A 27,886-nucleotide genomic window follows, 5' to 3' on the forward strand; every position below is an offset into this window, starting at 1 on the left:
GCCTGGTTTATGTGGCTGGTTGGCATAGAATTGGGCGGTACCGTTGGGAAATGATTGATGTTTACTCTAAACAATGATATTTCAGTGTTTAACTACTGAATAATTAATCATTTTGATCCACCAATGGCTGGGCTTTCTTTTGACAGAACCCTTCAAAGTGGTCCAATCGGAGTTAGATGGGCGGGTTTATGGCCTTCTCCACGGCAGGCATGTTAGGGTAGTCTCAGTTTGCTCAAGTTTTGTCGCTGTTTGGTTTTTAATTTTTGTAACTTGGGAGTCGTTTTATTATTATTTTTTTAAAGGTATATTTTTATGGGTTATAGAAAATTAATAGAACGTAGTTGTTTTGTTTCAGAACTGCGATGGAATGAAATACAAAAACAGAAGACAAACTGCTGGGGGAAAAAAACCCATCAACACAGCATGTTCGCGTGAAGTGGAATGAATCACACAGACAATGCGTGGATTTAAACCAGCTGCTACGCGTTCTGGATACGAAACGTGAGGTTGCTTCATAGCTGTGTAACGGACTTTGCTTGCATTTCACAGTGCAGAATCGAAACTGCGTTTTTTTGGGGTTTCGCTGCAGCCGGCAGGAGTCGAAGAGGCTACGTAGTTGTACAGCTGTCGTGTGAGTCATTACCACAACAAACCTCTGTGAAAACAACTCAACATCACTTCGTGTATTTACAACGAGATTTAAGAAGTACGAAACACGCATTGAGAAGGGATTAACTACTGTTAACTAAGAGAATGACAGCAAAGGCGATTTTAAACGAGACTTAATAACAGATGTTAATTCTGTATACGGACCCCAGGTTGTATATTCTTTGGTGAGAAAATTCATTAACATACACAACTATACGACTTAAATGGTGATTTTAACAAATTGATCTTTAATACAATGATAAAGTGCTGAATGATCTCTTGTATAAAGGAAGATTTACAAGAAAATCGGTTAAATGGAACTCAAAAACGCACTCCGCCTTTCATCATCAGCAGCACCCGGACCTCTCTCTCTCGCTGTGAAACTTCTTTCTGTTGCCATAGAGACTTGAACTCTTTCGATTTGTCTCGGAGCATTGGCATTCTTATTTCTTTACCCGAAATAAAACGTAGCTTGACGACCAACCATTTGATGTGCTTTAGAGACGGAATTTCTAACTTGAGTATAAATTCCAGTTTTTCTTTTTTTTAAAATTTGTTTGACCATGGCACGTGCCCTAGCGTCCAGGATGGGTCTGAGCTCCCTGAAGAGGAAGCAGACCAAAAGCTTCAGCGTGAGGATCGTCACGATGGATGCAGAGATGGAGTTCAGCTGTGAGGTGAGCACACAAGCGTGGTGCTGCCCGGGATATATTACAGTATTCCAGTCTATTAACCCTGCAAGAGTAAAGGGAGCTATCTCATTGGCTGGCGAGCGTTCCAATCCGTGCAAATATGTCCCCAGAACAGCTTGGAACCTGCCAGAACCACTGACTGATTCACCACTGATGTTAACGCCTAATATTATTTAATTTAATGACCCTAATCGTAGCCCCGCCAACCCTAACCTTTCATTATTAACAATTATTATTATTGGGGAAACCAAAAAAATGTAATACCTAACCTTAATCTTAACCATTGTTAATATTGACAGCAGCACACCGTTTAATGATTGGGTTATAGTGCTGTAAGTAAAGTGTTTTTATTTGCACAGCAGTGGTGTAAATAGCGTTATTTTTAAAACTTGGGCTAGGGTGGGCCAGTATGGTACTGTATGCCTTTGCTTTTTGAATAGACACAGTACTGTCGTTCTTGATGCAGTTATTAGTTGTGTGTTTTTAAGATGCTGTGGCCTGAGTTCAGAAGACGTGCTACAGGTACAGTTGACAGTAATATAAAGTACATATAGAGCCTATTTCATAGGCTGGATCAGCCAGTGTCTTTGTTTGTAAGTGTCATCCCTATCTAGTGACCAGAGTAGGAGTGTCATAGACACTTTTGACTGGTCTAGCCTGTGTTTGCTTCATCCACAACTGTGAAACACTCAAGAGTGCTGAATTTAGAAAAAAAAAACAAAAAACTTAAATTCAATGACAAACGTTTCCACTAGAAGTCTTTCAGTGCCTTCAAAATAAGCCATAATACATTCAGAAGGTAATAATAATAATAATAATAATAAACAGCACGTCACTAAACTGTATTTTTCTTCCCTTCCTTAGCATTTTATATTGTCAGCAGTTATTCAGTGGTTTGAATTGCAATGACTCAAATATTGTGTTTTTTGTTATTTGATAAGTCTGTTTTATAGTTCCTATATCTCCGTTCAGGAGCTGGTTTTAAGCTGTAGTTGCTTGCTGTAAATGTATGCACCACAGGCTAAGTGTCTATAGAAGTAAGAGCCAGTGCCACTTTGGAAACAAGTTTTCATTTGGTTTCCCTGGTAATACACAGTTGTGCACTAGATGGCGCTGGCGCCTGCTGATAGAAAGAAGCGCTGGATCATCAAGCCTGCTTTGCATGTGTCTGTGACGGGCAACTAGAAGTGAAAACAGTTCCCGAGCTCCTTAACACAGACTAATACAAAAAAAAAAAAAAAAAAAATCTGTGAGTTCCTGCAATACGAATCACTGAGGAGGATTTGAAAACATGAAAAGACAGCAGTGCGGAGTAGTGGTTAGGGCTCTGGACTCTTGACTGGAGGGTCGTGGGTTCAATCCCAGGTGTGGGACACTGCTGCTGTACCCTTGAGCAAGGTACTTTACCTAGATTGCTCCAGTAAAAACCCAACTGTATGAATGGGTAATAGTATGTAAAAAATATTGTGATATCTTGTAACAATTGTAAGTCGTCCTGGATAAGGGCGTCTGCTAAGAAATAAATAATAATGAAAAGTTAAAAAAAACCCCAACAACTTGAAAAAAATAATTTAAGCAATTTTAATCTTTAATAATACACTGTTTACAAACCTCAAAACAATGAAACAGCCTAAAACCTGAAACCTATCGGTGTCAAAAATGTTTATTAAAACTGCGCTTTCTGGCAGTGTTGAATCAGGATAGCTGCAGACTTTTCACCCGCGCCTCCTCTGTAAAATCTGAGGAGCCAGTAAACTGAATATTAAAAAGCTGAACGGCCAGCAAAGCGAGTCGTCTCCTCTGCTTTTGTCAGATTCAGGATAACAGGAAATGAGTTGCTCATGGCTGAGGAATGCTTTTTAATTTAACACTAAACAGATGACATTGAAACGTGTGATGCCTTTTATTAAATCCGACTGGCGGAAAAAAAGTCTGAACGAGCACTTTGATCCATTTAGTGTATTATTTTAATACCCAGTCCTTGTGATGGCCATTCCACATCAGCACGGGTTCAAAAGAATCGCTAGAAAATACTAAAATTAATGGGAACAGAGTTTCTTGAGAAGGTTTGTATTTGTCAAATGACTCTTTCTGCATTGGAAAGTTCTGCCCAGCCCTGATTCAAGCATTGCACATGTATTGTTTCTTGTCTGCATACGGCATTGTAGGATCCCGTTGCAATCAGTTAGCTTGGCTTGTTGATCTGAACTTGTACAGAATATACCAAGAGGAATGAGGCAGGCGAATGGCCCTGGTACTGGCTGTACAGTGACCTTTGCTTTGATTTCATATTTCAGAACTCGTACCCTGTCCTTTTGAGATCTGAACCTGGAACACTGTCAATATTCCAGCTGTGACACCCCCCCCATTGCACATCAGAGTCATGGCAGGGGTGTGGGAGTTGATTTGGAGAGACTCTCCGAGTCTTTCTACCGTGATCCCTCCACACAGAGATATTATTGAGAAGTGAACTCTTTTAACACTGCAGACCTGTGTGTGCAGGACTAGGAATGAAGCAGCAGCCCAGTAAACTTACCTTCTGTATCTATGCTCTCTTTGTATTTATTTTGCACTAGAATACACTTTCTGCTATTAGTTACTTTGCGCTGAATGAGTTAAACACTAAGAGCACAGTCCCTTTACATCCCTTGACAAGGAGTTATTTCTTTATGTGGCCCAATTCACATTAAGAACTTTAAGTTTTAACCAACTCCTTATATACATATATACATATATTTTAACCTTCTTGCAAGTCCTAGCAGTTTAAAGTGAAAATCAAAGAGATTTCCGTTGCCACACAAAAGCATTGTGCTTTGCTACCTATTCAGCAATTTCTGGCAATCCCTGCTTGCTAAAGCATACCCTTGTCATGTACATATCTTCCACGCTCCCAAGAAATTAGTCCCACAAGTTCCTGTCACAAAATCGCTTTATACATTATTCATCGGCCACGCTCTTGATAAAAAATGTGGAGATAGTAAATCTGTCGGAGATGAAGAGTCTTACAAATCCTGCATATCCAGCACCCAGTATTTCATTTCACAGCACACACATCCTTCAGGCAGGGGTTGTCTCGTGTTATCATCGGATGCTTTCCTGAAAGGATTTGCATGATTATAGTATTAACTATAATGAGGGTTACTAAAAAAGTTTCTGATGTTCGTTGGAGCTCGTCCCAAGCATTACTTGAACCAATGTGATGAGAAATGTAATCTTTCGTATGTTCTTGAGGGGAGGGGTGAGAGTGAGAGTGGTGCTCCAGTTAATCTAGATATTAGGCAGCACTTGAAAAAGCAAGAAAATAATTGTGACGTTTACACAGTAATCGCTATGTACAGTAAGCGTCCAACTTCATTAAGCACATGGCTGACCTTTGCCCTCGTGTTTGTCTATATAGGTCAAATGGAAAGGGAAGGACTTGTTTGACCTGGTGTGTAGGACCGTGGGGCTCAGGGAGTCCTGGTTCTTTGGACTTCAGTACAATATAAAGGACACTGTCGCCTGGCTCAAAATGGACAAGAAGGTAAGACCAGCCCAGATTCCAGTAATGTGAATAGAAAGGTGGAAGCTGACCACCATCAGCTACACAAAGTTGTGGATGAGATCCATGTTCTGTTTCTGCTGTGAACTGTGGAGTACACCTCAGGTTTAAGTGAACGACTGTTTGTACTTCATTTGATGAATGTGTTTATTTCTTCATTTTCTGAAGGTCTTGGATCACGATGTATCTAAAGAAGAGCCAATCACCTTCAATTTCCTGGCCAAATTCTACCCGGAAAACGCAGAGGAGGAGCTTGTACAGGACATCACACAGCACCTCTTCTTCCTGCAGGTATGCTGGGTGGGAATGCTGTGACTGGCAGGACACACCCAGAGGAAATGTACATCCTATATCTTGTGCTTGGAGCCCTGACTTGGTGTATGAGGTGCACCCTGAGGAAGGCACTAGTTGAAACTGTGATTTTGGCTCATGGTAACGGGCCCCTGATGTGAGGTTGTATTATAAGGGTCTGGGGTGTCTTCCTGTTTCTATATAAAAATGAGTTGGCGTTTCCTTCCCCTGTCCCTGGTCACGCTCCCATCGAGCTTGTTGGAGACGGTTAGCAAAGCTGAAGCCGTGTGACAGATCCTATCCACTCTGTGTTTTTACACCACAATGCTCAGAGGTTTCAGATGCCCCCGAGCACAAAAGAAAACCTGCAGGCAGATGACAGATCAAACAAGATTATTTCCAGAGTTGTGGCTGTATGCCTTTGTATCCTATTCCCGCTTGCCCTGCCCTTAATTTGCACTAGAAGCAAGGTTTGTGTGTTGGGCTAACTAAGGAAACTATAGGAGGAAGAGCTGCCATTTCCACGTGTGCGCTTGCTGTCAGGATTCCCAGCCCATCGAATACAGTGCTGTGATGACGGCCAGAATAGTGGAATGCAAATGTGTCACCTTATAAAACAAATGTGATGTAAAGGTGCAGAATTTATTATCGAGAATGTCGTTTTCCTTGGTTTAATGCTGACTGAAAACCAAGGAATCTGATATCAACAAGAAATAACTTCCCAAGCTTAAACCTTTAGGACTGGTTTCACAGACCCTGATTACCAGCAATCCTGGAATTACTAATATTTTAGTAGTCCAAGACTAGTGCTAGGAGAGCCTTGCTGTTCTGATGTAGCAGGATGGAAACTGTCAAAACTTTTAACAAAATCAGAGCGCTGTGTTGTTGGTAGACCAACATGTGTTGGTTGTGTGTGTGTGACTACTTGGTACACTTCTGTAGCACACTGTTAAAACCTCAGCAAACCTCTGGAAGCTCGTTTGGGTAGTATAGGTGTTTCTCCAGCAGGGGGCAGGCTTGCTAAGGGAAATGTTGACACGTTGCAGTGGATCCTGGTAAATAAGACTTTGATTGGAACCTTCCTGTAAGTTTCGTCACCCTGTTTTTGGTATTTAAGGAAAGTCTCTGTACATGATATAAATGCGCCCAAAGATAGTATTCCAAACAGAAAATGAAGTCCTCTGTGTGTGTGTGTGTTATTTGCTCAATTTATAGACATTGTTTTTCAAGCAAATTTTTCACAGAGGAATAGAACAGAATTACCAGAATGAAAGTGACAAGAAAGTATTCAGAAGTAATCAGCTGCTCTGTACTGCAGTTCAGTTGTTTTTGCTAGTTACCTTTGAATGGTTTTTATCCCTCTTAGAAAATGCGCCTTCCTTCAAAATGCAACAGGGCCCTTACATTTACTTAAAACTCACACAAAAACGAGTGCCTTCATTACACCTTGAGTACAAGTTAGTGAAGCTGATACAGTAAGTGAAATGTATGTGATGGACACCAGTAGTATACATCTGTCTCGGCCCACTGAATTATGAAACCTGTTGACTTCTTTCTTTCTTTCTTTCTTTCTTTCTTTCTTTCTTTCTTTCTTTCTATTTAGCTTTTCGATACAGGTTTATGCCCTGGATGAGGCTGATCAATAATCTCTTTCACTGATGGAGTGCAGTGAAGCAGAAGCTATATATAATGCATTCACACTCTCGCACACACCAGCGCTCCAGGGAATTGCTGGGCTGATCAACAGCTAGGTTGTGCTTGAGGGGGTCAGGTCTTATTAGAAAGTGATGCTGAGGTTTATTAAACTGGAAGGATCAATTAATTAGGCTGTGAGGGACACCAGATTAATACAACTGTTGCCATTACCAGTCTCCTTGTCTTTCTTTTAATTTTTTTTCAGTTTAGGTAGTGAAGGTCAATGCGAGTACAGGATTCAGGTCTTGGTGAAATTACAGAGCATTAGATGTAATGGGTCATATTTTCAAAGCGTTTACTCCAGGAATGATCTCCTGTGAAAAGTAATGTAGTTCATTAAAAACTGCAGTAAAACCCACATGTGTTTTTAACAACATCATCAGTTTTCAAATGTGTTTTTCCTAATTCCACAAAGGTGTATACCTTCTGGGAAAAAATAATTTACCAGGATACCATACCTTTTGTTTAGGAATAAAAGAAAATATATAGACTGGTCTGGACATAACACTTGGATATTACAGCTTCAGCTCAATGATTTCTGTATTCCCTATGTCTATGGGAGGTATTTGTCCACCCCAGCCCTTCTCCAGTAAATAAATCCAATTCTCTTTTGTTCTTTGTGTTTGTAATGTGCAGTGATTGGTACATCTGAAGTTTCATTAAATGCAAGCAGTTCATAAAATAGGAAGTTGATTTCCTCTTAATGCAACAGCAGACCGCTTCACAGATAATGGCAACCAATTTAGTTGATCAAGAACAGATACATTTCACAAGCTGAGATCTTCCTGGCGGCTTTTTAATCCAAAAGCAGTGAGTTTGTGCATTCAAAATGCAGAAACTGTCATTAAAGAGGAAAATCTCTGTGACGATATTGGCAATGTGATCAAGATGTGCCCTCGTTGTTCTAGAGAGTATCCCAATGTAATCTTTGGTCGGTTTGCACAATCATCTTTGATCAATTAGCACTGATCTTGGGCTACCTTCCATGAGGCAGTGTGACAGTAGAGCTGAGCAGGGTCTTGCTTGGCATTGGATACTATTTTATAATCTGAAGTACTGAACTGATTCATAACCGAGTTTTACAGGCTCAGAGTCACTAAGCACCAAGCATCTACATGCAAAAGACTTTTTATTAAATTAAGAAAAGTAAAACAGCAAGCAGTCAAGTGTTTACAGATTTCAGACACATCGTGGTTAATGAATTCCAAATCAGTACAGTAATCATATATATGCAGAAAACATTAGACTGTGGCTCTCGGATTTCATAAGAAACAACACATTGTATTGCTATTCTCTTTCAATTTAAATCAGTTTCCAAGTCTGCACTTAAAGAATAAAAAAAAAGCTTAGCTATGCATGATTTCTTAATGGTTTTGATTATTTTTTATAATGAGATTCTTTGCTGAACTTGCTATACACAATCACAGTATCACAGAGCATGGTTCGATGGACTATGGGTACTGGAACTAATAAACAGCCTGAAAGTCATCCCCTAATTTTGGGGTACTGACTGATTAAGGTGAAGAACTGTATCTCTTCTCTATTAAAAAAACAAATTCTCATTTAAGACTGCACCCTAAATCGATAGTCTGTTGAAAGGAACATTTGATGAAAGCTTTGGTTTGTTAAAAGGAATGTACTGATCCCCCCCCCAGCCTTCCTTACCCCCCTGTCCTTGTGCTGTCTTTCACAAACAGTCTGATGCTTTTAGCCCTAAACTCTGTTAAAATAAAAACAAAATCAAATATGAAATAGGAGATCTCTGCTGCTGAACACTGGCTGTGTTTTCTGCCTTTGGCGAAGCACTGAAATGATTGTTTGATGGCGTTTCTTTTATAATGTTATTTTTTGACTTGTATTTCTTTATTATTATTATTATTTATTTCTTAGCAGACACCCTTATCCAGGGCAACTTTCAATCGTAAGCAAATACATTTCAAGTGTTACAATACAAGTAATACAATAAGAGCTTTACACGGGGTAAACTGAGATTTAACGTCTTGATTTTATTAAAACTACATTGCCTTTGAAACACTACCATGTATTCCTAATACCAGTTCTAAAGAACAATATTAGTGGCTATTATGGGAACAAATAAGGCTTTTTAAACTTGACAGACAGGGTGCTGCTCTGTAGCTCAATAGTACCCGATGGGAGGGCATTGATTCCACTAAGAATAAAAGAGATGTTTTTTGAATGAAAGAAGGAAAGTTTGGAAAAATCACTTACTTCAATGACATCCAAGCTTCACTTGAAATGCAAACATCTCCTGCTGTTTGCCTTATACTGTAGTTTCAGAAATGTGCTGTCTGTAACTGGACTTAAAACTCAACATTGAAAATATGTTGCGAAGAAAGACTTTAGTGTCCCTTGGTATTCCCCTCTGACAGCTGCTTATCCTGAAGTAGGAATATGGTATTTAGGTCAGTCGTTATATAAACTTAAATGCTTTCGGCTTTTAAGGTTTTCATGATTTGGTAACCGTGGTGGATCAGACTTCAAAGCATTAAAGAACATTTTAACACCCGATACTAACGTTGCAGGATTTCTCATATTTACATCAGATCAGTGTGTCCCAAACAGGCACAAGGCAGGGCTAACATTCTTAACCCCTTTTCAGGTGAAGAAGGAGATTTTGGATGAAGAAATCTATTGCCCACCTGAAGCTTCAGTCCTTCTGGCTTCCTACGCTGTGCAGGCAAAGGTATGAACAAGCATGCATTCAAACCCTGCTTCTGATGACTGCTCAGATGCTCCTTCTATACAAGTGGACTTTAGCTACAGTGTAAACAGTTTTCAACAATAATCTTCTGATAGTGTATAAAGTCTACTCTGGCTCAAAGTTTCTGAGCCTAATTGCAATTGATCAGACCTGTGTCTGACTTCGATGTGATGGTTTTGGAAATATTCAGAATGGATTGCTGGATCTGTAGCTCTATTTGTAATTGTCAAATTCCTTGATTTTTTTTGGCCAGTTTACAGTTTCAATCTAAATCTGCTACTGACGCTGTACTTGGGTGATTGGACAACATGGAAGAGCACTGCAGAGTATTTAAAAATAGTCTTTTCTAAAATAACACAATACATTAAAGAAACTGAACTTCAACAAAGTTATTTGGTCATTTTTCATTTGTGGCATAAAACTGATTCTTGAACACAAGATTCCAGGCAGTAACCTCCATTTCTGTTAAGTTGTTCCAAAGATAAATCTTGCCTCAAACGCTTTGCTGGCCAATCATAGCCCAACGGTGCAGAAATAATAGAGAGATTTTTACCTGACCTGATGCATATAGATGATTACAGAGCAGGTTTTTGGTATCTGACATTGAAATGAAGTGTTTTTCCTCCAGGAAAGCTGATAACTTTGTCATCCCACAAAGTGAGTCAGAGGTTGTTGCAGCTCAAGGCAGGGCTGCGTGTGTCAGCGTGCGGAGAGCAGGGAGCTGGTTTGCATGCGGAGGGGCTCTCGGGGAGGTTTCAGCGCTGTCACCTTGCACTGCATCAAGCTGACGCACAGCAGCTGCCCTGAAAGGCTCTGCTAAAGGACTGTGCACCCTGCTGGTGCAGAACAGCACGAGAAGACTCGCTGGCATGCGTGCAAGCGTGAGGTGCATCGTGATACGTGGGAGATCTTGTTAAGGCTGTGTAACAAGGACTGCTTTATTCAACACTTTCTGAGCAATGCCGCCATTGCAGTTAAATCGACATAGCCTAGTTGATCCATCTTAGAGGTTAATCAAGTTAAGATTTGTTTTTTTGAAAATTTAATTCTGTGCAAATATATACATTTTAATTTCATCTTGTGACTGATCAATAAAGGGATTCATTGCAATGCACGAAAGTCTACCAGGAGTCCTGGGCTTCAGCAGTAGCACAAAAAACTTTGTTGGCTACTGAACAAAAATCTGCACTGCAATCCCTAATTGGATACCAAATGAAGTTTAATAATGCATTCGGACTTTGTGCTGAATCGCTTTCAGTTAATCGTTTCTTAATTACTCTTAATTTGGAAAAAGTGCTTTAGGATTCGGAGAGAAACTGGACACGTGTCCCACCAGAAGTCTCGATTAAATCAGAACCATTGATTACATGCTGATTAAAACCTTTAAAAAAATTATAAAATTTTCCCAAACAAAACTAGAATGTGCTTTTAAATAAACATGAACACAAAACATGCACAACTGTATGTGTTCTAAAAAAACAAAAAGTAGACGCAGTAGACATTGACAGAGACTTCTAGTCGAAACGTGTGTCATTGAATTTTAGTTTCTTTTCAGTATTTCTAAATTGATCACTATTGAGTGTATTAATAGTTATGGCTGATGCTGGATGATCCTGGTTAAGTTCAGTGTTATATTGGAAGAACAGTTCATTGTGCTTACATGCATGTAGCTACATGTCTTATTGCTCCTCTGTGTTGTAGAAAGCATTACCCTGTGTGGCACACACACTCTTAATTTAACTTCCAGTCAGCACTGCTGATTCCATATCAACTACTGATTCCAAATGACAAACAAATTCTCAAACCCCATTCCTTATGCCAGATCACGCTCCCAGTAATACAAAGGCTATTCTAAGCCAACAGGCTTTGCTACACTCAAGGACAAAATCACAAAGAAAACCTAACTGTAATGTCAAAGCTGGAGTGTTTCATTTGAGCTGTTTCTCAAGATTAGTTTGTTGTCAGGTTACGTGGCGTTTTACATTCTCTATACAAGCAACCCAACTGAAAGGAGTGCTAACCAAGAGTTACAATCCATAATTTAGGACTGAAAGGGTTCATGTGTGGCTGTTTAATTCACACAATTATAGTTTTACATTGACTGCATGTTAATTTAACATTAAGACCGGGTTTTCGGTTGTCATTATTTGCCATTGTTGATATGTTTTCATCTCTTTATTTTTTTAGATGTTGGTAGCACTTTTTGCTGTGGTTCATGCCCTAGCGGGTCTCCCACACTAAGTGTCGCTATCTCTTCTGATGCAGAGATTCTGAGCACACTTTCATCATGTTGGGAGTGATTGATCGTATTATAAAGCCCCCAAACAGCAAGATTTAATGACACTATTATTTGGAGCCTCAGGATTTTAATATGTACTTAAACGTGTCCTAGGCTGCTTCCATGATGGGAGGAAGGCTGAATTCATTTTCATTGTTGGATTTGTTTAGCAGGCTTATGAGACCCTCTGAACTAGTGCTCATATAATGCTTTCTTAATTACTTGTGCAATTGGTTTTCTTATTTCAAGGAATGCATTCTACAAATAACAATTCATTTAATAATATAATACACTCGCCGCGCCTGAAGACCTCCCTCTTATTTAGACTAGCACCCCTTTACACAGTCTCTTCAGGTGGCGTTTTTGAGGGGTATTAACAGACCCCTTTTGGAGTTAAGAATCTTGCTCTAACATTGTCCCCTTGTTTTTCAGTATGGAGATTATGACCCTGGTGCGCACAAGCCTGGGTTTCTGGCTCAAGAAGAACTGCTTCCGAAGAGGGTGAGCAGTCCGCGTCTCCTGGACAGCTAGCTACCTGCGGTTCATTTACCCTTTTACCTTTTTATTTTATAAAACCTAACCCTAATAAAAACAACAGCAAGAAATATTCAGCTCTTAAAGGGGAACTGTACTCAAAATAACACGGCTGTCCTAAATGCTCTGTGAATGCCCTTTGGGATATTTTATTTTCTAGTTGTCAAAGATCTAAACCCCCAGTCTTGTTTTTTTTTTCATCCCTGGACATCCTTGAAAATGAGGTGTTGCATCCCAATGAATCTGTTCTTTATAAATCTCTTCACACAATAATGTAACAGAGTGAGAGCTTGAGAGATAGATTATTTCTTTGAGACAGACAGGATTAGTAAATGAAAAACCTCAGATTGGAGTTTGCGGTACATCAGTAGCAGGTCTACAGCAGAGAGCTAGCTGTATAAACAGTGAAGCGTTTACAAGATTTCCATCAGTAAAGATATAAAAACTGTTGGAATTAAGTGTTTTGTAGTCAGGGTTTATACTCTGGAACAGACAGCACTAGAATGGACTGGGGGAGTTACGGTAGTATTGGTATTATTCAGATCCCAGGTATTTGAACCAGTTATAAATCATGTCACCACAGCTGGTCAACCATGCAAACCCAATTCAACCACATGACATTTACATTATAGTCTTTTTTTAACCTAACACAGCTCCCTTGAGCACAGAAAAGATTTAAAAGATGTTTTTAAAATGTAACTGTTTTAAATGGGCATTCTCCACAATATCTTTCCGGTTTTATGTCTGCAACATATTCCTCAAGATCAGAGAACTGCTTTGCGTTTACAGTCCCTCGGCTTTTAAATCCGGTTTTGGAACGCATGCATTTTCATATGCCAGGCTATGGAATGCTTTACCTGATGATGCTGAGCCCGCAGAAACTCAGGATCTTCTGTTAATTGATCCTGTTATTGATTAATGTTGCTGCTGCCGTTGTTGCAAGCTGTTTTTCTTTGCTGTTTATTGTGTATGTAAGATGTATAGCTGAGTGTTTGTTTGATGTATCTGGGGCTCTCCTGGAAACTAGTTGCAACTCAAGAGCCTATCCTGGCTAGACACTTTCAAATAAATGAATCTAATAAATACATGTGTCCTTTACGATCCCCTCAAGGTGATAAACCTGTACCAGATGACACCTGAGATGTGGGAGGAAAGAATTGCTGCCTGGTATGCAGAACACAGAGGGAGAACAAGGTTTGTTATACAGTCCTGCAGTCCTAGTGACAACCTATAGTAGGACCAGACTGGGAGTCCGTGATTCCAGTATAATTGTCTACATTCTAACACGAAAGAGAGTTCCTTTTTTTGGTCCCATTGCATATCTTATGATTTAGTGTTTTAAAGTTATAAATTAATTTCCATATTGAGACTCTGCTAGGTAATCGAATATAGAACGGCCAATAATGAGAGCCTGCAGGACCAAGGGAAAATCAACAGAGTGGGTCTAATTTAAGTGTTTTAGAGTCAACAAATTCAAAAAGACAATTTCAAAACGGGGGCTGTTGGTGAATTCAATAATGAAAACTGCCTAAAGGAACCTTTAAAAACACACAAATTCAGCACAGAAGATGATAGCAGAACTGGTCTGAGTGTTAAGTAAGAGATAGAGACATATCCTAGCTGTGCAGCTAGCAGATTGAGGTTGTGATTTATAGACTAGGACCTCTGTCACAGGGGTAAATGTAATGCACAGAATATAAGGTTCTGTATATCCCACTTCTTCCAGCTAGGGATATGTTGATTTAAAAAGTGGACAAATCGTGAAAAACGATACTGTGTAGAGTGTTAGTATTATTATTAGTGTTGTTATTAATGAATTCATTTTTCTGCAGGGATGAGGCAGAGATGGAGTATTTGAAGATAGCACAGGATCTTGAGATGTACGGCGTGAACTACTTTTTCATTAGGGTAAGACTCGTCTCAGTTGAGACTGATCTGATACAATGATATTACAATTAAAAACCTAAAGATGTTCTAATAAAAGCTCAAAATGGCATTTCCCTTGCATGCACGTTCACTGTGCAGTCTGTTTTTGATACAAACTCCTGCATGGTGCTGGCAGTCTTATTTTAAAAATAGCTCCAGGTTGACCAGCTAAACAGCAGCTGATCTGCCAGTGTGTCGCCACGTGGCTTGGAAGCCATTGCTGTCCAGTTCATCCCAGAGGAGATGAATATGATGGCCATTGTGACGCTTCGTCGTGCATGTCTCCACACCTGTGCCTCCCTTCTGCCTGCTTTGTGTAGTTATGTTACTGTTGGATGAACCCTTAAGCAATTGACCAGTGTCCAGATGGCAGGCCGCATCTCTGCAAATTGCTATGATGATCCCATTTGTCCGATTTTTCTTAATTAAAATAATAATTTCAACATGAAGTTGTGTGAATAGCTAGTAATTGGTTATCAGTTTGAAATCTTGCATTGTATTGAAGGTATTGCTTGGCATTACAGTGTTTGTGCCTGTGTCGATTCTTCGTAGTAACATGCCTGTGAAAATTTGTCATGAATTAATTTAAGCACAACACACAATCGTGTGGTGCAGAATTACATTACCCTCTTTCATAACTCGTCCCTGTCCGGTTTGTTTTACACAGAACAAAAAGGGAACCAATTTGCTGCTGGGGGTGGATGCTATGGGACTTCATATTTACGATCCTCAGAACAAACTCACTCCGAAAATCTCCTTCCCGTGGAACGAAATCCGCAACATTTCCTACAGCGACAAAGAGGTATTGACCATGTTCTGCCACAGTTGAGGAAAAGCCACATGTCATTTGCCTGTGTCCTGGTACAAATTTTAAACTGATTTTTATTCTTCATTTTCTGTTTTTCAGTTTGCAATAAAGCCCTTGGACAAAAAGATTGACGTGTTCAAGTTTAATTCTTCAAAGTTAAGGGTCAATAAGCTGGTAAGTGCATTCACGTAACACAGGGGTGCACAGTGCACATAACGCAGGGGTGCACAATTCCAGTCCTGTAGGTCCACCTATACCTCAGATTACCAGTTTAACCTCCTTCCAGGTCTTTTTGAGTTAATTATTTAATACAACTATCAAACCTGGATGACAATGTTGTGCAAAGTGTGCTTGAATATCCCGTTTCCCAATCTACTGCCATGACTCACTCTCTCGCTGTCTGCCCCCCAGGGGGAATGTCGCTTTTTATACTTGTGCTTTTAAAACATGTGTGCAAGCAGAACCCAGGGGGAAACACGGTCTGGTATTTCACTGGGCTTTTCTTTATATTTTAGTCTCTGTGTTCATCTTGGTGTTTTATTTATTTATTTATTTTTTTGCTCAAGTGAGTCTGGATTCTGAGTGAGCGAGTTGGTTCCACACAACCGTTTCATTGTCTTCCAAATAGTTCTGAGCTGTAACGTTTTCTTAAAGTTACAGAGGCAAGCTCACAAGCTGTGTTCATTCAATAATATCAGATGTAAACAAAGGGTATGTTTCTTCCACTTAGTTACAGAAAATCAGTGATGCACTCAGCCTGGTGTTTTCAAAGCCCAGGCCGATCAATATCATTTAAGAGCCAAGTATTATAAACCTGAATTAAGATGTGAGTGCATCTCTGAATTTAACAGAGAAGAAAGGCTTTTCTCAATACCAATACAATCAAAGTAGAAATGCAACAGCCAGTGTAATCTATCAGTGTTTAAAAACTGAAGAGAGTAAACTTGTGTTCTGCTGGGTTTTAGAGCGGAGCTTTGGGTGAAACAGGGAAGGGCCAGTAACTAAGTAACTGCATTGCATCACTAGGTACTTGGTGTTATTAGCAACTGATAGCAGGTAGAAATTGACCCAACTGGGATTTAAATGGAAAGGTCTCTTTCATACACGCTGCACCTTTTGTTCTTGCAGATTCTTCAGCTGTGCATCGGGAATCATGACCTGTTCATGAGGAGGAGGAGAGTGGACTCGCTGGAAGTCCAGCAGATGAAGTCTCAAGCCAGGGAGGAGAAGGCAAGGCAGCAGGTACTGGGGGAGAGTGAGAGAGGAGGTGGCAGCCACAGTGTCATTGGTATTTTATACTGTTGAACGCAGAAGCTATCCGTATAAGTCATCTTGTTATGGTAACCAGTTCCAAAAACAAAATGAAAAGCGTTTTTAACTTTTAACATAGAAAATGTACTAACTGTACGTTGGTCCGATCTCCACACCACACCAAATCAAATTCAACAGATTGATTACGGGTAAGTGGCCTTGGTGTTGAGTATTCAGAATCCAGAGTGTACTCTCAATGCTTTTCAAGGCATGTTCCATCAGAACACTGGGCAAAGCGTTCCTGTCTTTGAGCATCTGTGTGCAGCGCAGTGCTCAGCATTTCTTCTGCCTGCCCAGATGGAGCGTCAGAGGCTGGCCCGGGAGAAGCAGCTGAGAGAGGAGGCGGAGCGAGTGCGAGACGAGCTGGAGAGGAGGCTGCACCAGCTGCAGGACGAGGCTCAGATGGCCAATGAGGCCCTGGTGAGCTACTTTAGTTATTTATTCATTTATTATATAGACTACTGCGGATTAGTTTTGTATGGAGTACTCCGTAGGGAACTAACGCCCTTGTCTAATAGCAAGCTTTGTGTTCCATGGGTCATAGTTTAGTTGAAGGCTTTCACTGCAATTAGAAACATCTTGACAGCTACAGGTGGACTATAAGTAAGGTAAACCAACTGGTGAAAAACAAAAAGAAAAGAGTTATTTGTTCATCTATATTTATTTATTTATTCATATATATTTATTCATTGTCTATGTTTAGTTTATCCTCATGAGCTGCATTAAGTCGCTGTGTTTTTTGTTCCCACTTTAGCTGAGGTCAGAGGAGACGGCAGAACTGCTGCATGAGAAAGCCCAGATTGCGGAAGAGGAAGCCAAGCTGCTGGCGCAGAAAGCAGCCGAGGCAGAGCAGGAGATGCAGCGGATCAAAGTGACGTCCATCCGCAGCGAGCAGGAGAAAAGGCTGATGGAGCAGAAGGTGCTGGAGGCAGAGATGCTAGCGCTCAAGATGGCAGAGGAGTCTGAGAGGAGGTGTGCGGGGGCCTCACGAACACCATCACACTGCGCTTTATCACAGTACACGCTGGCGCATTAATCAGGGCGTTGATTTAGGGAATCTGCCCAAACACTTGTTTGCTTTCCTTTGTTTGCAGCATAAGAGAACCAAGGAGGGCTCCTTGACCTTGTGTTCCAGTTTTTGGTTAAAAATATCTTGAAACAAGCTTTACAATTATACTAGCATAATTTGTCTAAATCAGATTACATTCAAATACAGATTTCTTAAATGTCGTAAAAGCAGAGACTGAGAAAAGAGAGTACTTAGACTGTGATGACTTTAGTTCTCTTCCCAATACGTCAGTATTGCAGCATTTATAATTGTCAGGCGCTGTTTAGGAGCACTAGTCAAGGTTATCCTCACATAAGGAACAATTAGGTTTGCAAACCCCAGACATCATGTGAGGTGCATGAGTTACACTGCTCTTCTGTTGCATGCACACCTACCCAGGATCCCTTGTCTCGGTCACGTAGTGTTTATGATCATCCACCACAGATTCAGCAAGCCTGTCCACGCAACGTGGTCAACTTGAGCAGTTTTTATCTCGCTTGTTTTTTTTTTTCTTTCTTCTTCAGGGCCAAAGAGGCAGAGCATCTGAAGCAGGACTTGCAGGAAGCTCGGGAGTCTGAACGCAGGGCGAAACACAAGCTGCTGGAGATCACCAGCAAGTCTGCGTACACGGTAAGCACAGCCCCCCGGGACAGCCTTTATATACCTGTTCTAGTCCAGCGGGGAGCGCTTTATTAACTTCCTGCTGCGTTTTTATTTTCAGACGACAAATTCCAATGCAAATGCCCTGCCCATTGATATCCCCAGCTTTAACTTGAGCAGTGACAATCTCACTTTCGATTTCAAAGATACTGACATGAAACGTCTGTCCATGGAGATCGAGAAGGAGAAGTAAGTTTCTGGTTTTGCCAATGCACGTTTTAATAAAAGTGACTGGCCAGTAAGACTGGATCCAAGATAAATTTGGGTACACGTTTTTTTATCATTTGGTGCTAAGGCAGTAAATTTAAACCTCTTGGTTTTAATATTAAAGTAAATTAAGAAAATGTTTGTGTCTGTTCAGTAAAGATACCTATATGAGTGTGTTTTGAGTTTTAGTCCAATGTGAAAAATATACTGTATTCCAAATTATCTGGACTGAACTTACCAGAAATACCATATTTGGTCATTGCAGCTGGGATGCAGAGATTACATTTTACAAAAACATACTGTAGGTGATGGGGAACGGTAGTATGCAATGATCAATGTTTACCAGGCATATTGTGCCACAGTTTACCACCTGAACACCGATAACCTAATTCCCAAATAAATGCTTTTGTGTCTGACACCAGCCTAATGTCGGGTTATTCTCCTTGTAGGGTGGAGTATATGCAAAAGAGTAAAAACCTGCAAGAGCAGCTGAATGAATTGAAAACGGAGATTGAGTCTCTGAAGCTGAAAGAGAGAGAGACTCCCTTAGACATCCTGCACAACGAGAATGCAGACAGGGGAACTAGTAAGCAGAGCACCATTAAAAAGGTACGTTACTTTAGGATTGTATACAGCACAGGTAATTATAAAATCAGGCTTCCCGTTCACCAATTCCAATGCTGTGCTAGGTGTCCAAATGATATATGGCAAATAATATGAATTTCCTGTTAGAAAATGCAATGACATACAAAATTATAGTCATAGTTTTTGGACCTGATGGATGAAAAATGTATTGGGCAATGAAATGCATATTGAATGAGAATCTGAAACAATTTGACTCACAAGCCGGGTTTATTAAACGTTGGTAATACTTCCTTCAAGTAAGATTCAATACAGTGTTTCAGCATTCATTGATTCTGCATTGGATTTAATCAATGTGAAGGAAAGATAAATAATATATAAAATATTCACAAGATTTCCTTTTCCATATTAAACCTGCAAGGTTACAATAAAGGCTCCACATATTAAGTCTTGCTTGTTGTAGGTTGTGAGTCATCTGGCTGGGAAATGTCTTTCACGTTCGTCCCGTGCGGCCTCGACTAAACTGAAATCCGATGGACAGGCCAAGGTTATGAAGCAGTTGAACCTGAATATCAGATGCAATTTAACAAACTTGGTTTAAAGATTACAACACGCAGGGACTTCCCAATCACTGGACCTCCCTTCACTTGAGGCCTTTTCACATTAACGTGATCCATCTTGACCTGATTTATTTAAGGGAGTAGAACCGATGATCAGACTGAAACGGTCTTGTGGTACTGAGAAAAGTGAAAATCATCTTCAGATCGTGCTTTTCTGTAGGTCCACCATGCAATGCTTTTATTTTGAACTATTTTTGTACCATTGCTGAACATTTCGTAGGCTTCCATTTTAAAATATAAAAAGTGTGCACCGCTACCAAGTTAGAAAGAGACTGCTGGTGAAGTCATACATGAAAGGTTACTGTCAGTTGCATGTGAGACTGAAATTACCCTGTTAAATTAAACGGGATTTGAATCATCTCTGAAAAGAGAACATCATTATATATTTTCTAGTTCACACTGCGGAATAGTTTACCAGAGTGGAACCATTTGAAGTGAAGAATTTCATTCATTGTCTACGACATAGAATTTTTAAATGACCAAATAACATGGGATGGACGGTCTGTCAAGTTAGGATCTATGATGATTGATTGATTGAAGGTTTGAATGGTGCCTTGTGTCACACAGTAACCAGCTCTGTAGCCTCTCGACTTCATTCACAAATGCCAGTTCAATCTGGGTTGTCCCGCAGCCCTTGTGAACATATCTTGATCCATTTGGTTCTTATTTCACCTACTGTAGCATGTGTCCCAAGGCAGGAGACCTGTCTGCATTTGACAGCCCGTTTGGTATTGAAAGGTACTCTCTGTGTACATTCTTGTCTGAATGTTTCTACTAATAAGTGGACAGCTGTTTTTTGAGCGTTTGCTCTGCATTTCTCCTAATTGCATGGTAATTGCACTGAGTGTGTGTACTGTATTAACCTGACTGTACTGTTCAATGAACGTTTGAAATCTATTTGAATGTATGCTGTTGTTTTTTTAAGTAGCTACTGCATGTCACAGTGCTGCTTTGAGATTCAACACATTCCTCTGGTTTCCAAAGCTAAATCTGCCAATCATCCTACTCCACTACCTACTCACCCCAGTCCTGAATCAATCGGGGACTGGGATAGGGAGAAAAGTGTCATGGCCTATCAATTACTGAAAATTAGGTTTTGACTGCCTGCCCTGAGCGGTCACAAATGATTGATGGACAACAAGCTGCTGTCGTGATCAAAACCGATAACTTACAAAACTAAAAACAACAGTTGTTCGTTTAATATTGAATTACATTTACAAATTGTACACCACAGGTGGAGATTAACACACTACTGCAGTAGGTCATTTACATTTCAAGCAGGAGTTCTGTTGCTTCAGTAGTGAGTACAGATGTGTCTAACCAGCTGTGGGCTTTATGCTGTGTCGCTGCCTATTGTCTGTTAATTGGTTCATTTCAGAAAGTCATCAGATGTGACCTTTTAAGCTGTTTTAACTGTACGCTTCATTTGGTCTATTGCAGCACTGAAGCATATTGCCACTAGATAGAGGTCAGAAGCCAGTCTGAGACAAGTATAGGGGAACAGTGAATATAACAGAAACAATACTGAAGACCTTAAAAATGTATAGATATCACTAATTGTAGTGTAGCCTGCTGTACACTGAATAATTCACAGCTTGTCAACTCTCAGTGCTGTCTTATGTGCTGAATAAACTGTACATTAAAAGGACTGACTGGTACTGAAACCGTGGACAGTAATGTCTAACTAGAGCCTACCTGTGAAACCTTTGCTTCTAGTCTTCCAGCCCACATTGCTGCCTGAAATCGCTTGTAGAGCGCTCTCGCTACCAAGCCTTCCTAGAAAGAAAGCAGGCATGAAAACGAAACTGTTCCATCCAGCTGCCAGAATCAGTGTGAGACTAAGAGGAGCTGGCACAACACAGTCCAGTGATTAACAACTAATTAGATTTTCAGCAGGCTGGATGGAAAATTGATCACCTTGGTGGTGCAAAAAACTCTTTGGAACCTCACGTGCAGGTCAGAGAATTCCTGTTCCCTATTGATTCCTTTGAGAACCGCTGCCAAGATGAAGGCAGACACAAGATAATTGCCTTCGCAAGAGAAAAGCCAACCGTCCGCCCCCTCTCCTCCACAGCCAGGGTAGTGACGAGGCACGTCCCTAGTAGCTCCCCGTCTCGGATATAGCGTCCTGCCGAGCGTGAAATTGAAGAAGATTGGTAAACACAGGCTCTACAAATCCCTATCTGTCCCAGAAATCATGTTTTTTGATTAGCACCACGGCACTCCTTCAAAGTCCAAAAAATTGACTTGAAAAAATAAAACAGAAATCACTAAATAAACAGTACATGTGTCTTTTAAGTCCCCATATTTACATTTATTTATTTATTTAAGTCTGAAGGCAGGAATTTCAAAAGAATCTAAATTGCCAAGAATTGGGCATGACGCAAACCAAACCACCGCAGCTGCAGTTATCTTGAAGACTGAAATAAACAAATACTGGTATGGAACTGCAAAGGAACGCAGCTGATCCCCACGACTGTCAGTGTTCACTATTCTGGTTTGGGTTTGCTCTGCGTTTTGAATTTTTGGGTCTTCCTGCAAGTGTTTGTTTCATGGGTATGTATCAGAACCTCACAGGGCATTCCAAAGTAGGTTCTAATTCTGAGTTCAGGGCATTCCAAAGTAGGTTCCAATTCTGAGTTCTGATAACATGTATAAGAAACTACGTCAGCTACAGCAGACAAGTGTTTTGAAGTTTTACCTTCTTTAGTTTTTGAAGGTACGCATCCTACTGGTGGGCATGGAGGCTGAAACCCGACTGCATGCTTTTAATGATATAAAGCAGGGAATGCTACTTTGGAGTGCAGAGCAAAACTTGAATGTTACCATATGTTTTGTTTCTAGTTTTATAAAACTTAACAGGTGGTTTCCTCCTTTTTAAAAACAAATAGTAATAAAATAAAAAATAGCAGTTTATTTTAGACCGTTTAGAGTCTGGTGGAATTCCGTGTTTCAGCAAGGATTCTATCTTTATTTTTTATACTACTTTTTTTTTCTTTTTACAGCTCACTTTGCAAAGCACAAAAACCAGGGTTGCCTTCTTTGAAGAGCTGTAGAAAGGATAAAGAGATTCCTGTCAGGATGTCAAGGAGGGAGAGCAACACGATGACCAAAAGACCAAAGTTTACATGGGGATGATGTTTACTTCCACAGCACATGTAAAAGCTGCAGTAACTCCCAGGACCCAAGTGTTAACATCATATTAATATTCATCACTTCTCATGCTTTACTGCGCCAGGCATCAAGCCACAAGGATGACTTCTGACAGCAGTACACTGCAAAGGCATCTGCTATATATATAAGCTCTTAGCTGTGCTGCGGCAATAGCAGGCAATCATTTTGATCTCGTCAGGAAAGGTTATAGTAGTCTATAATTCCCGTCTTTAAAAGGATGGCAGATTTTAGGTGAGGATTTTTAAAAGAAAATATTATTTTTTCAATCTGGGTCTTTTAATACCACAGTTTCTTTGCATATTGACTTTGACATTTGTTTTGGTTTGTATAAATAACACATTCCAAACCAATCAAAGCATCCAGTAAAATGATACACTAGTTGCATAAAATCCAGAAAGAACAAAACTGTTAAGACTGTAGTTTAAGAATGCAAAGCTTGAGTTTAATGAGTATTAGCTTTAAATTTATATGCCAGAAGTTACCTGTATCGAATACGAAGTTTTTTCAGAAGAAGAATACAACACTAATGATTTTACTGGTCAGTGCTCAAACGTGAGCAGGGGCGCATGTAATGCTTTGTGTGCAAAATGCAGTATTTGGATGCAGTGGTTCAATAAGCATACAGTCTGCACTAGACAATTCTATGTATTTGATTTTGTATCTGCTCCTGAACAGTGCTGTTAAGAAGTGTTAAATACATTAAGGACAGTCATAATTTACTGGTACATTATTAAGTCCAGGACAGGATCTTGACAAAGGACAAGGGTCTTTAAGATGGAAATGTGGTCCATACGTGACGGTCAGAAATGACATATTTACTATTGAAGTTGTTTCACCTTTAATGGAACTACCATCGGGTATATTAGCAGTAATGAACTGGTCTATTGACGCGTTCTCTTTTTTTTCATGTCAATTGAATTCTTCGTCCCGAGACTCAGTTTTGCTAAGTTTAAGGCCCTACTTTGCATCAAATTTTTAATGCGAGCGCCATATTTAAACAATATATGTTTTAATACATATTATAACACGTTGTGTTTGGGTTTTTTTAAATTTTTTTCCCCTCTATTTTGGTCTTCACTTGTCCCATCTTGCTGACCCTCGGCCCTTATACGGACTTATCGTTACTTCTGGGCATTTTCAAACACTCATTAATTGCAATATACCTCTTTTTTGAATAAAGTGCAACAGCCAGTGAATTATTTTGAGATATCTCTGTAATGAAGGAAATATTAGAATGCAGATTCTAGGGCAATAATCATTGAAGTGAACGTCCCTGTTTGGAACAGAAATGCTATCTGCTGGACTATACTGGGTAAAACCTTTTTCAAATCTTGTGTACACTAGCAAAACAATCTGGGACTAAACCAGCTATATATATATATATATATATATATATATATATATATATATATATATATATATATATAATTTAGATGTCGGTGAGAAGAGAGAAAACACACTGCCAGACTATATATCGAATTTTAGTGTTCATTGTGGTTTTATTAATTAATAAATAAATAAATAAATAACATGTTGGTATTGAATTTTGTGTTTTGTTACATTTCCTTGTTTTTCAGCTCTGCTTTTATTTTGTTGTTCATTAAACAAGCACATTTGATTGGATTACTGGAGATCAATACGTGGGTGTAATGTGTGTTACAAATGTGAATATTTTGCTCTCTCTTTTAGGGCTTTATTAGTTGCATTTCATTCAGTTAATTTATTAAATTAACATGCATGCATATGGGGGTGTTACTAAATTGATCAGTGAAGCGCTCACCCCGATGACTATTGAAACTATCAAGCAAGTTGAGAGACAAAGTATGCAACTCATAATGATTAACTTGCTAAATATGTGTTATTCATGTTGTATAATACTCTCTATGACAACTATGAAAATTACTGCTTGTTTGCTATTGGATCCACTGGATCGATTTGCGCAAATACTGACTGGCAGCCTCTTTGGGATTGGGTCCAGCACACCTTTTGAAGCATTTTTGCAGACAAGCACTCGACAGCCTTTTTAATCGTGAAATTAAAAATATTACAACTGAAAATTAAAACTGCAGATGAATTTACTTGAGTATGATCATTTCTGACTCTCCTCAGTCCCTAATGCTGTGCTGCCAGATGCCTCTAAAAGGGTTTATAATCAGAGCTGTAGGGTTACCCCCAGGCATTGCAGCACACTGAGGGGGAGAAGAGAAAAGCATAGACATTTTGTACTTCTGAAATAAGTAAAAGCAGCCCTCACAATTATTTTAAAGTACTGCTTGTCCTTATAAACTGTCGCTTAGCGGTTTAAAACCGTTCTTAAAAACATGCTGTGAAAAGGCTGACAGGAGGTAGGAGTCCTTCAGCTTGCACGTCTAAAAGGTTTTGGTGGATTTAGTTGTGTTTTTAAGTGAAGTAAGAATGTGTACAAGGTACTGTTTCTTGTGAAGGAGGACCAAAATCCATTCAGAGCTCGTCTGAGACCACCCAGGCTCAATTAAATTGCAGGCTGTTGGCTGGATTTGAATCAAAAGAGTTGCAGAACTTTAAGTCAGAGTTGAGAGTGGGTCTTGCAACCTCTTGCCTCTCAATGACAGTAGAGTGTCTGGGACTTTCATGCTAAGATAACATCAAGACAGCAACATTAATAGCATGTTAAATAGTTCACAGTGTTACATGTTCAAAAACTGACAAGGTAGATGAACCATAAGAGACGTGATCTACAAAACGGTTACGACTGGGTTAACCCCCCCCTTATTTTTTATGTCTGTGGAAGAGATGTCAAGTTTGGGGTTGTGAGTGAAACGTTTTATAATCCTGAGAAGAAAAGAAGCAAGATGTAAACTCCCAGCTGCTGAAGTGAAGTTTTGTTTTAGTTTTTTTTGTAGTTATTTATTAGTTGCCAAGGGGTAACGTGTGAGGCTGTCACAGCAAGTCACCGCGTAGGAGGCTGTCTGAGCTCCCAGCAGAGCGGGCTGCCTTGAAACGGTGAATAACACTGAGACAAGGTAGAGTGCCACCTAACCAGCCTTTTCTTGACAGCTGAGCGATGTTTGAGAAATGTTACAGCACTAGAGGTGAATAAAATACTAAAACCTTTTGAAAAGCTTTTTGCAAGTACTTCTTTGCTTACAGTGAAAGTAAAACGTATTTAGCAACGCTCTGGATTTGTGTGCAGTACACCCTCAGTGTTTAACCATTCAATAGTTCAATACTGTGGTTCATCAGCTGTTGGGTCATGTCGAGTCTTCTGTTTCCCTGGATAAGGACCTTCACTAATTCACTGTTTTAAATATCGAACCGTTTTGTGATGTGTGAAATAAAGGAGCCCTCTATTTGCAACCCTTCCATCCAAAAGGGCCTGTTTCCATTTAAATGGCCGACCATCGTTCACATGTACAAAACTGAAGCCAGATCTGTGACGGTGCTGCACCTCATACAGTGCAGTGCAACGCCACCTCAACTTCCGTTATATGAATGAGAGAGGATTCACAGCCTGTCTGTAGCCTGCAGCCACATTTTAATAGAGTTCAATGTAATTAGAGATACATGCAAACCCCCAGTGGGGGTCTTGCAGTCAGCATGGCACATATGGATTACTGGTCTAAGACTGTTAGGATAGGTACAGTACCTGTGCAGTGAATACTAATCACTTAGCAAACAGACACATGATTTACAGAGACACATTTACCAAGCTATTGTTCTCCAGAATTTGCATTATTTTCTGGCTCAGTTGAGGTGCAATAGAAAAATCTTTCACAGTCCTCCAGCCATTAATGCAACTTTTAGAGAGAATATTGTTGTGGGAATAAACAGTATCCAAATGATCAAAGGTTTGGCTGATTTAGTTTTTTGGCGACGTTCTTTTTAAGTATAACATGAGTTATGATCAGTTTTTAGCTTGACAAACCATCGCAGGTGAAAGCTGAGTGTTTGGGTGTGTGAGCCTAACACTCCACCTGGAAGGAGAGAGCATTTTCCTGTACTCTGTCATCCATAAATGCAATGGTTGGTACCAACAGCAATTTCTTGAGAAACCTGGAAGGAAAGGCTGTGAATAGAGGGTTGAAGTATTGAATCCAGTGAGACTTGCAGTGAAATTCCTCTGTAACAGAGCTGAGTAAAATGGTCTTCAGAAAGAGTCCTCAGAGTCATGGTCCTAATGGATCTTCAGATCTTTAGATGGCCTCCCAAACTCTCCGGTTTTGATGCTCTTTAAATGGAGCCAGTCACAAGGAAGTAAAAATGATTTGTTTTTTCCATTTGACCTTAGAGCCAGCAAAGCTTTTTGTTTTTTCTTTTTCTCATTACATTATTTAAATGAATACACCAATAACACCAAGGAGTTTGTAGTTACAATGCAACAGCAGGGTTAATTACAACATGGTGCCGATTGGACCTATTTTAAATGTCTTCAAAAGCTTTCCTTAACAACTTTTACAATAAAAAGGCAAACAGAAGGTCAGGTTAAATAAGCGTAAGCGTGAAGAATATATGAGAAGAATATATCCGGCTCTATTTAGACCTCATCTAGAATACTGTCCAATTCTGTCCAACTGGTCAATAATAAATGTACTCCTAGGACACAGCGTTGTAGACCATGATGTGTGGGTGGGTGGGCAAGGAGGAGAGGGTAGATCTGTTGCTAACATATCGCACACACAAAACACGCTGTGATTAGTGGACCAGTATTGAAGGGAGGCTGCCCTCTGTGTTAAACTGATGTAAAGAACAGGGCAGAATCGCGTTAGCCAGGTTTACAGATTGATCAGGTTCCCAGCAGTGACCGTCCATTAGTCTAAATCACAATGTATATTATCTTGGCCCGCAGCCACCAAACGAGTTAAGATAAGACCGCCTTATCTGCTGCGGATGATGGATTAACCACCAGCTAGTACCTGCTGCCTTAACTTGGTATTTTTTCTCGGGTTTGAAGACTCGACTGCATTTAAAAAGCTCTTTAAAGAAACGTTCATCAGGTTTTTATTCTAGATTTCTGCAGATGTTCTATTCGTGGGCAGCATGGAAAAACACTACACTGTGAAGAATGAATAATGGCAACCCTAATCCCGGTCACTGAACTGCATTGTATTTACACGGTACCTTAATTAGCCAATTGCATTTAGAATTGAATATTTCAAGTTGTGGAGGAAGT

General features: G+C 39.9%; 1 protein-coding gene across 2 annotated transcripts; it reads left to right on the forward strand.

Moving 5' to 3' along the window:
- The first annotated feature begins 164 nt into the window (after nt 1-164).
- On the forward strand, nt 165-24,268 carry LOC117426752 (merlin-like). 2 transcript variants are annotated; one of them, XM_059032911.1, is made up of 16 exons: nt 165-1,325; nt 4,738-4,863; nt 5,050-5,172; nt 9,488-9,571; nt 12,300-12,368; nt 13,513-13,595; nt 14,234-14,309; nt 14,995-15,129; nt 15,235-15,309; nt 16,264-16,377; nt 16,744-16,866; nt 17,201-17,418; nt 18,019-18,124; nt 18,216-18,343; nt 18,811-18,970; nt 20,245-20,325. In XM_059032911.1, exons 1-16 carry the CDS (start codon nt 1,212-1,214, stop codon nt 20,278-20,280), a joined length of 1,770 nt encoding a protein of 589 aa, XP_058888894.1. In that variant the 5' UTR covers nt 165-1,211; the 3' UTR covers nt 20,281-20,325. The 2 variants fall into 2 exon arrangements, with proteins under 2 accessions (XP_058888894.1, XP_033900583.2); XM_034044692.3 differs by lacking the exon at nt 20,245-20,325 and adding an exon at nt 22,569-24,268 and having other exon boundaries at nt 166-1,325.
- The last annotated feature ends 3,618 nt before the right edge of the window (nt 24,269-27,886 follow it).

Source organism: Acipenser ruthenus, chromosome 11 (assembly GCF_902713425.1).
Source record: "Acipenser ruthenus chromosome 11, fAciRut3.2 maternal haplotype, whole genome shotgun sequence".
NCBI lineage: Eukaryota > Metazoa > Chordata > Actinopteri > Acipenseriformes > Acipenseridae > Acipenser > Acipenser ruthenus.

What these genes read in the sequence shown, in the direction of transcription:
- LOC117426752 (XM_034044692.3), top strand. Translation starts at nt 1,212, where the DNA reads ATGGCACGTGCCCTAGCGTCCAGGATGGGTCTGAGCTCCCTGAAGAGG. An exon ending in AAGAACTGCTTCCGAAGAGG is followed by an intron (nt 12,369 to 13,512) that starts GTGAGCAGTCCG and finishes GATCCCCTCAAG; the next exon opens with GTGATAAACCTGTACCAGAT. An exon ending in ATGGAGATCGAGAAGGAGAA is followed by an intron (nt 18,344 to 18,810) that starts GTAAGTTTCTGG and finishes TTCTCCTTGTAG; the next exon opens with GGTGGAGTATATGCAAAAGA.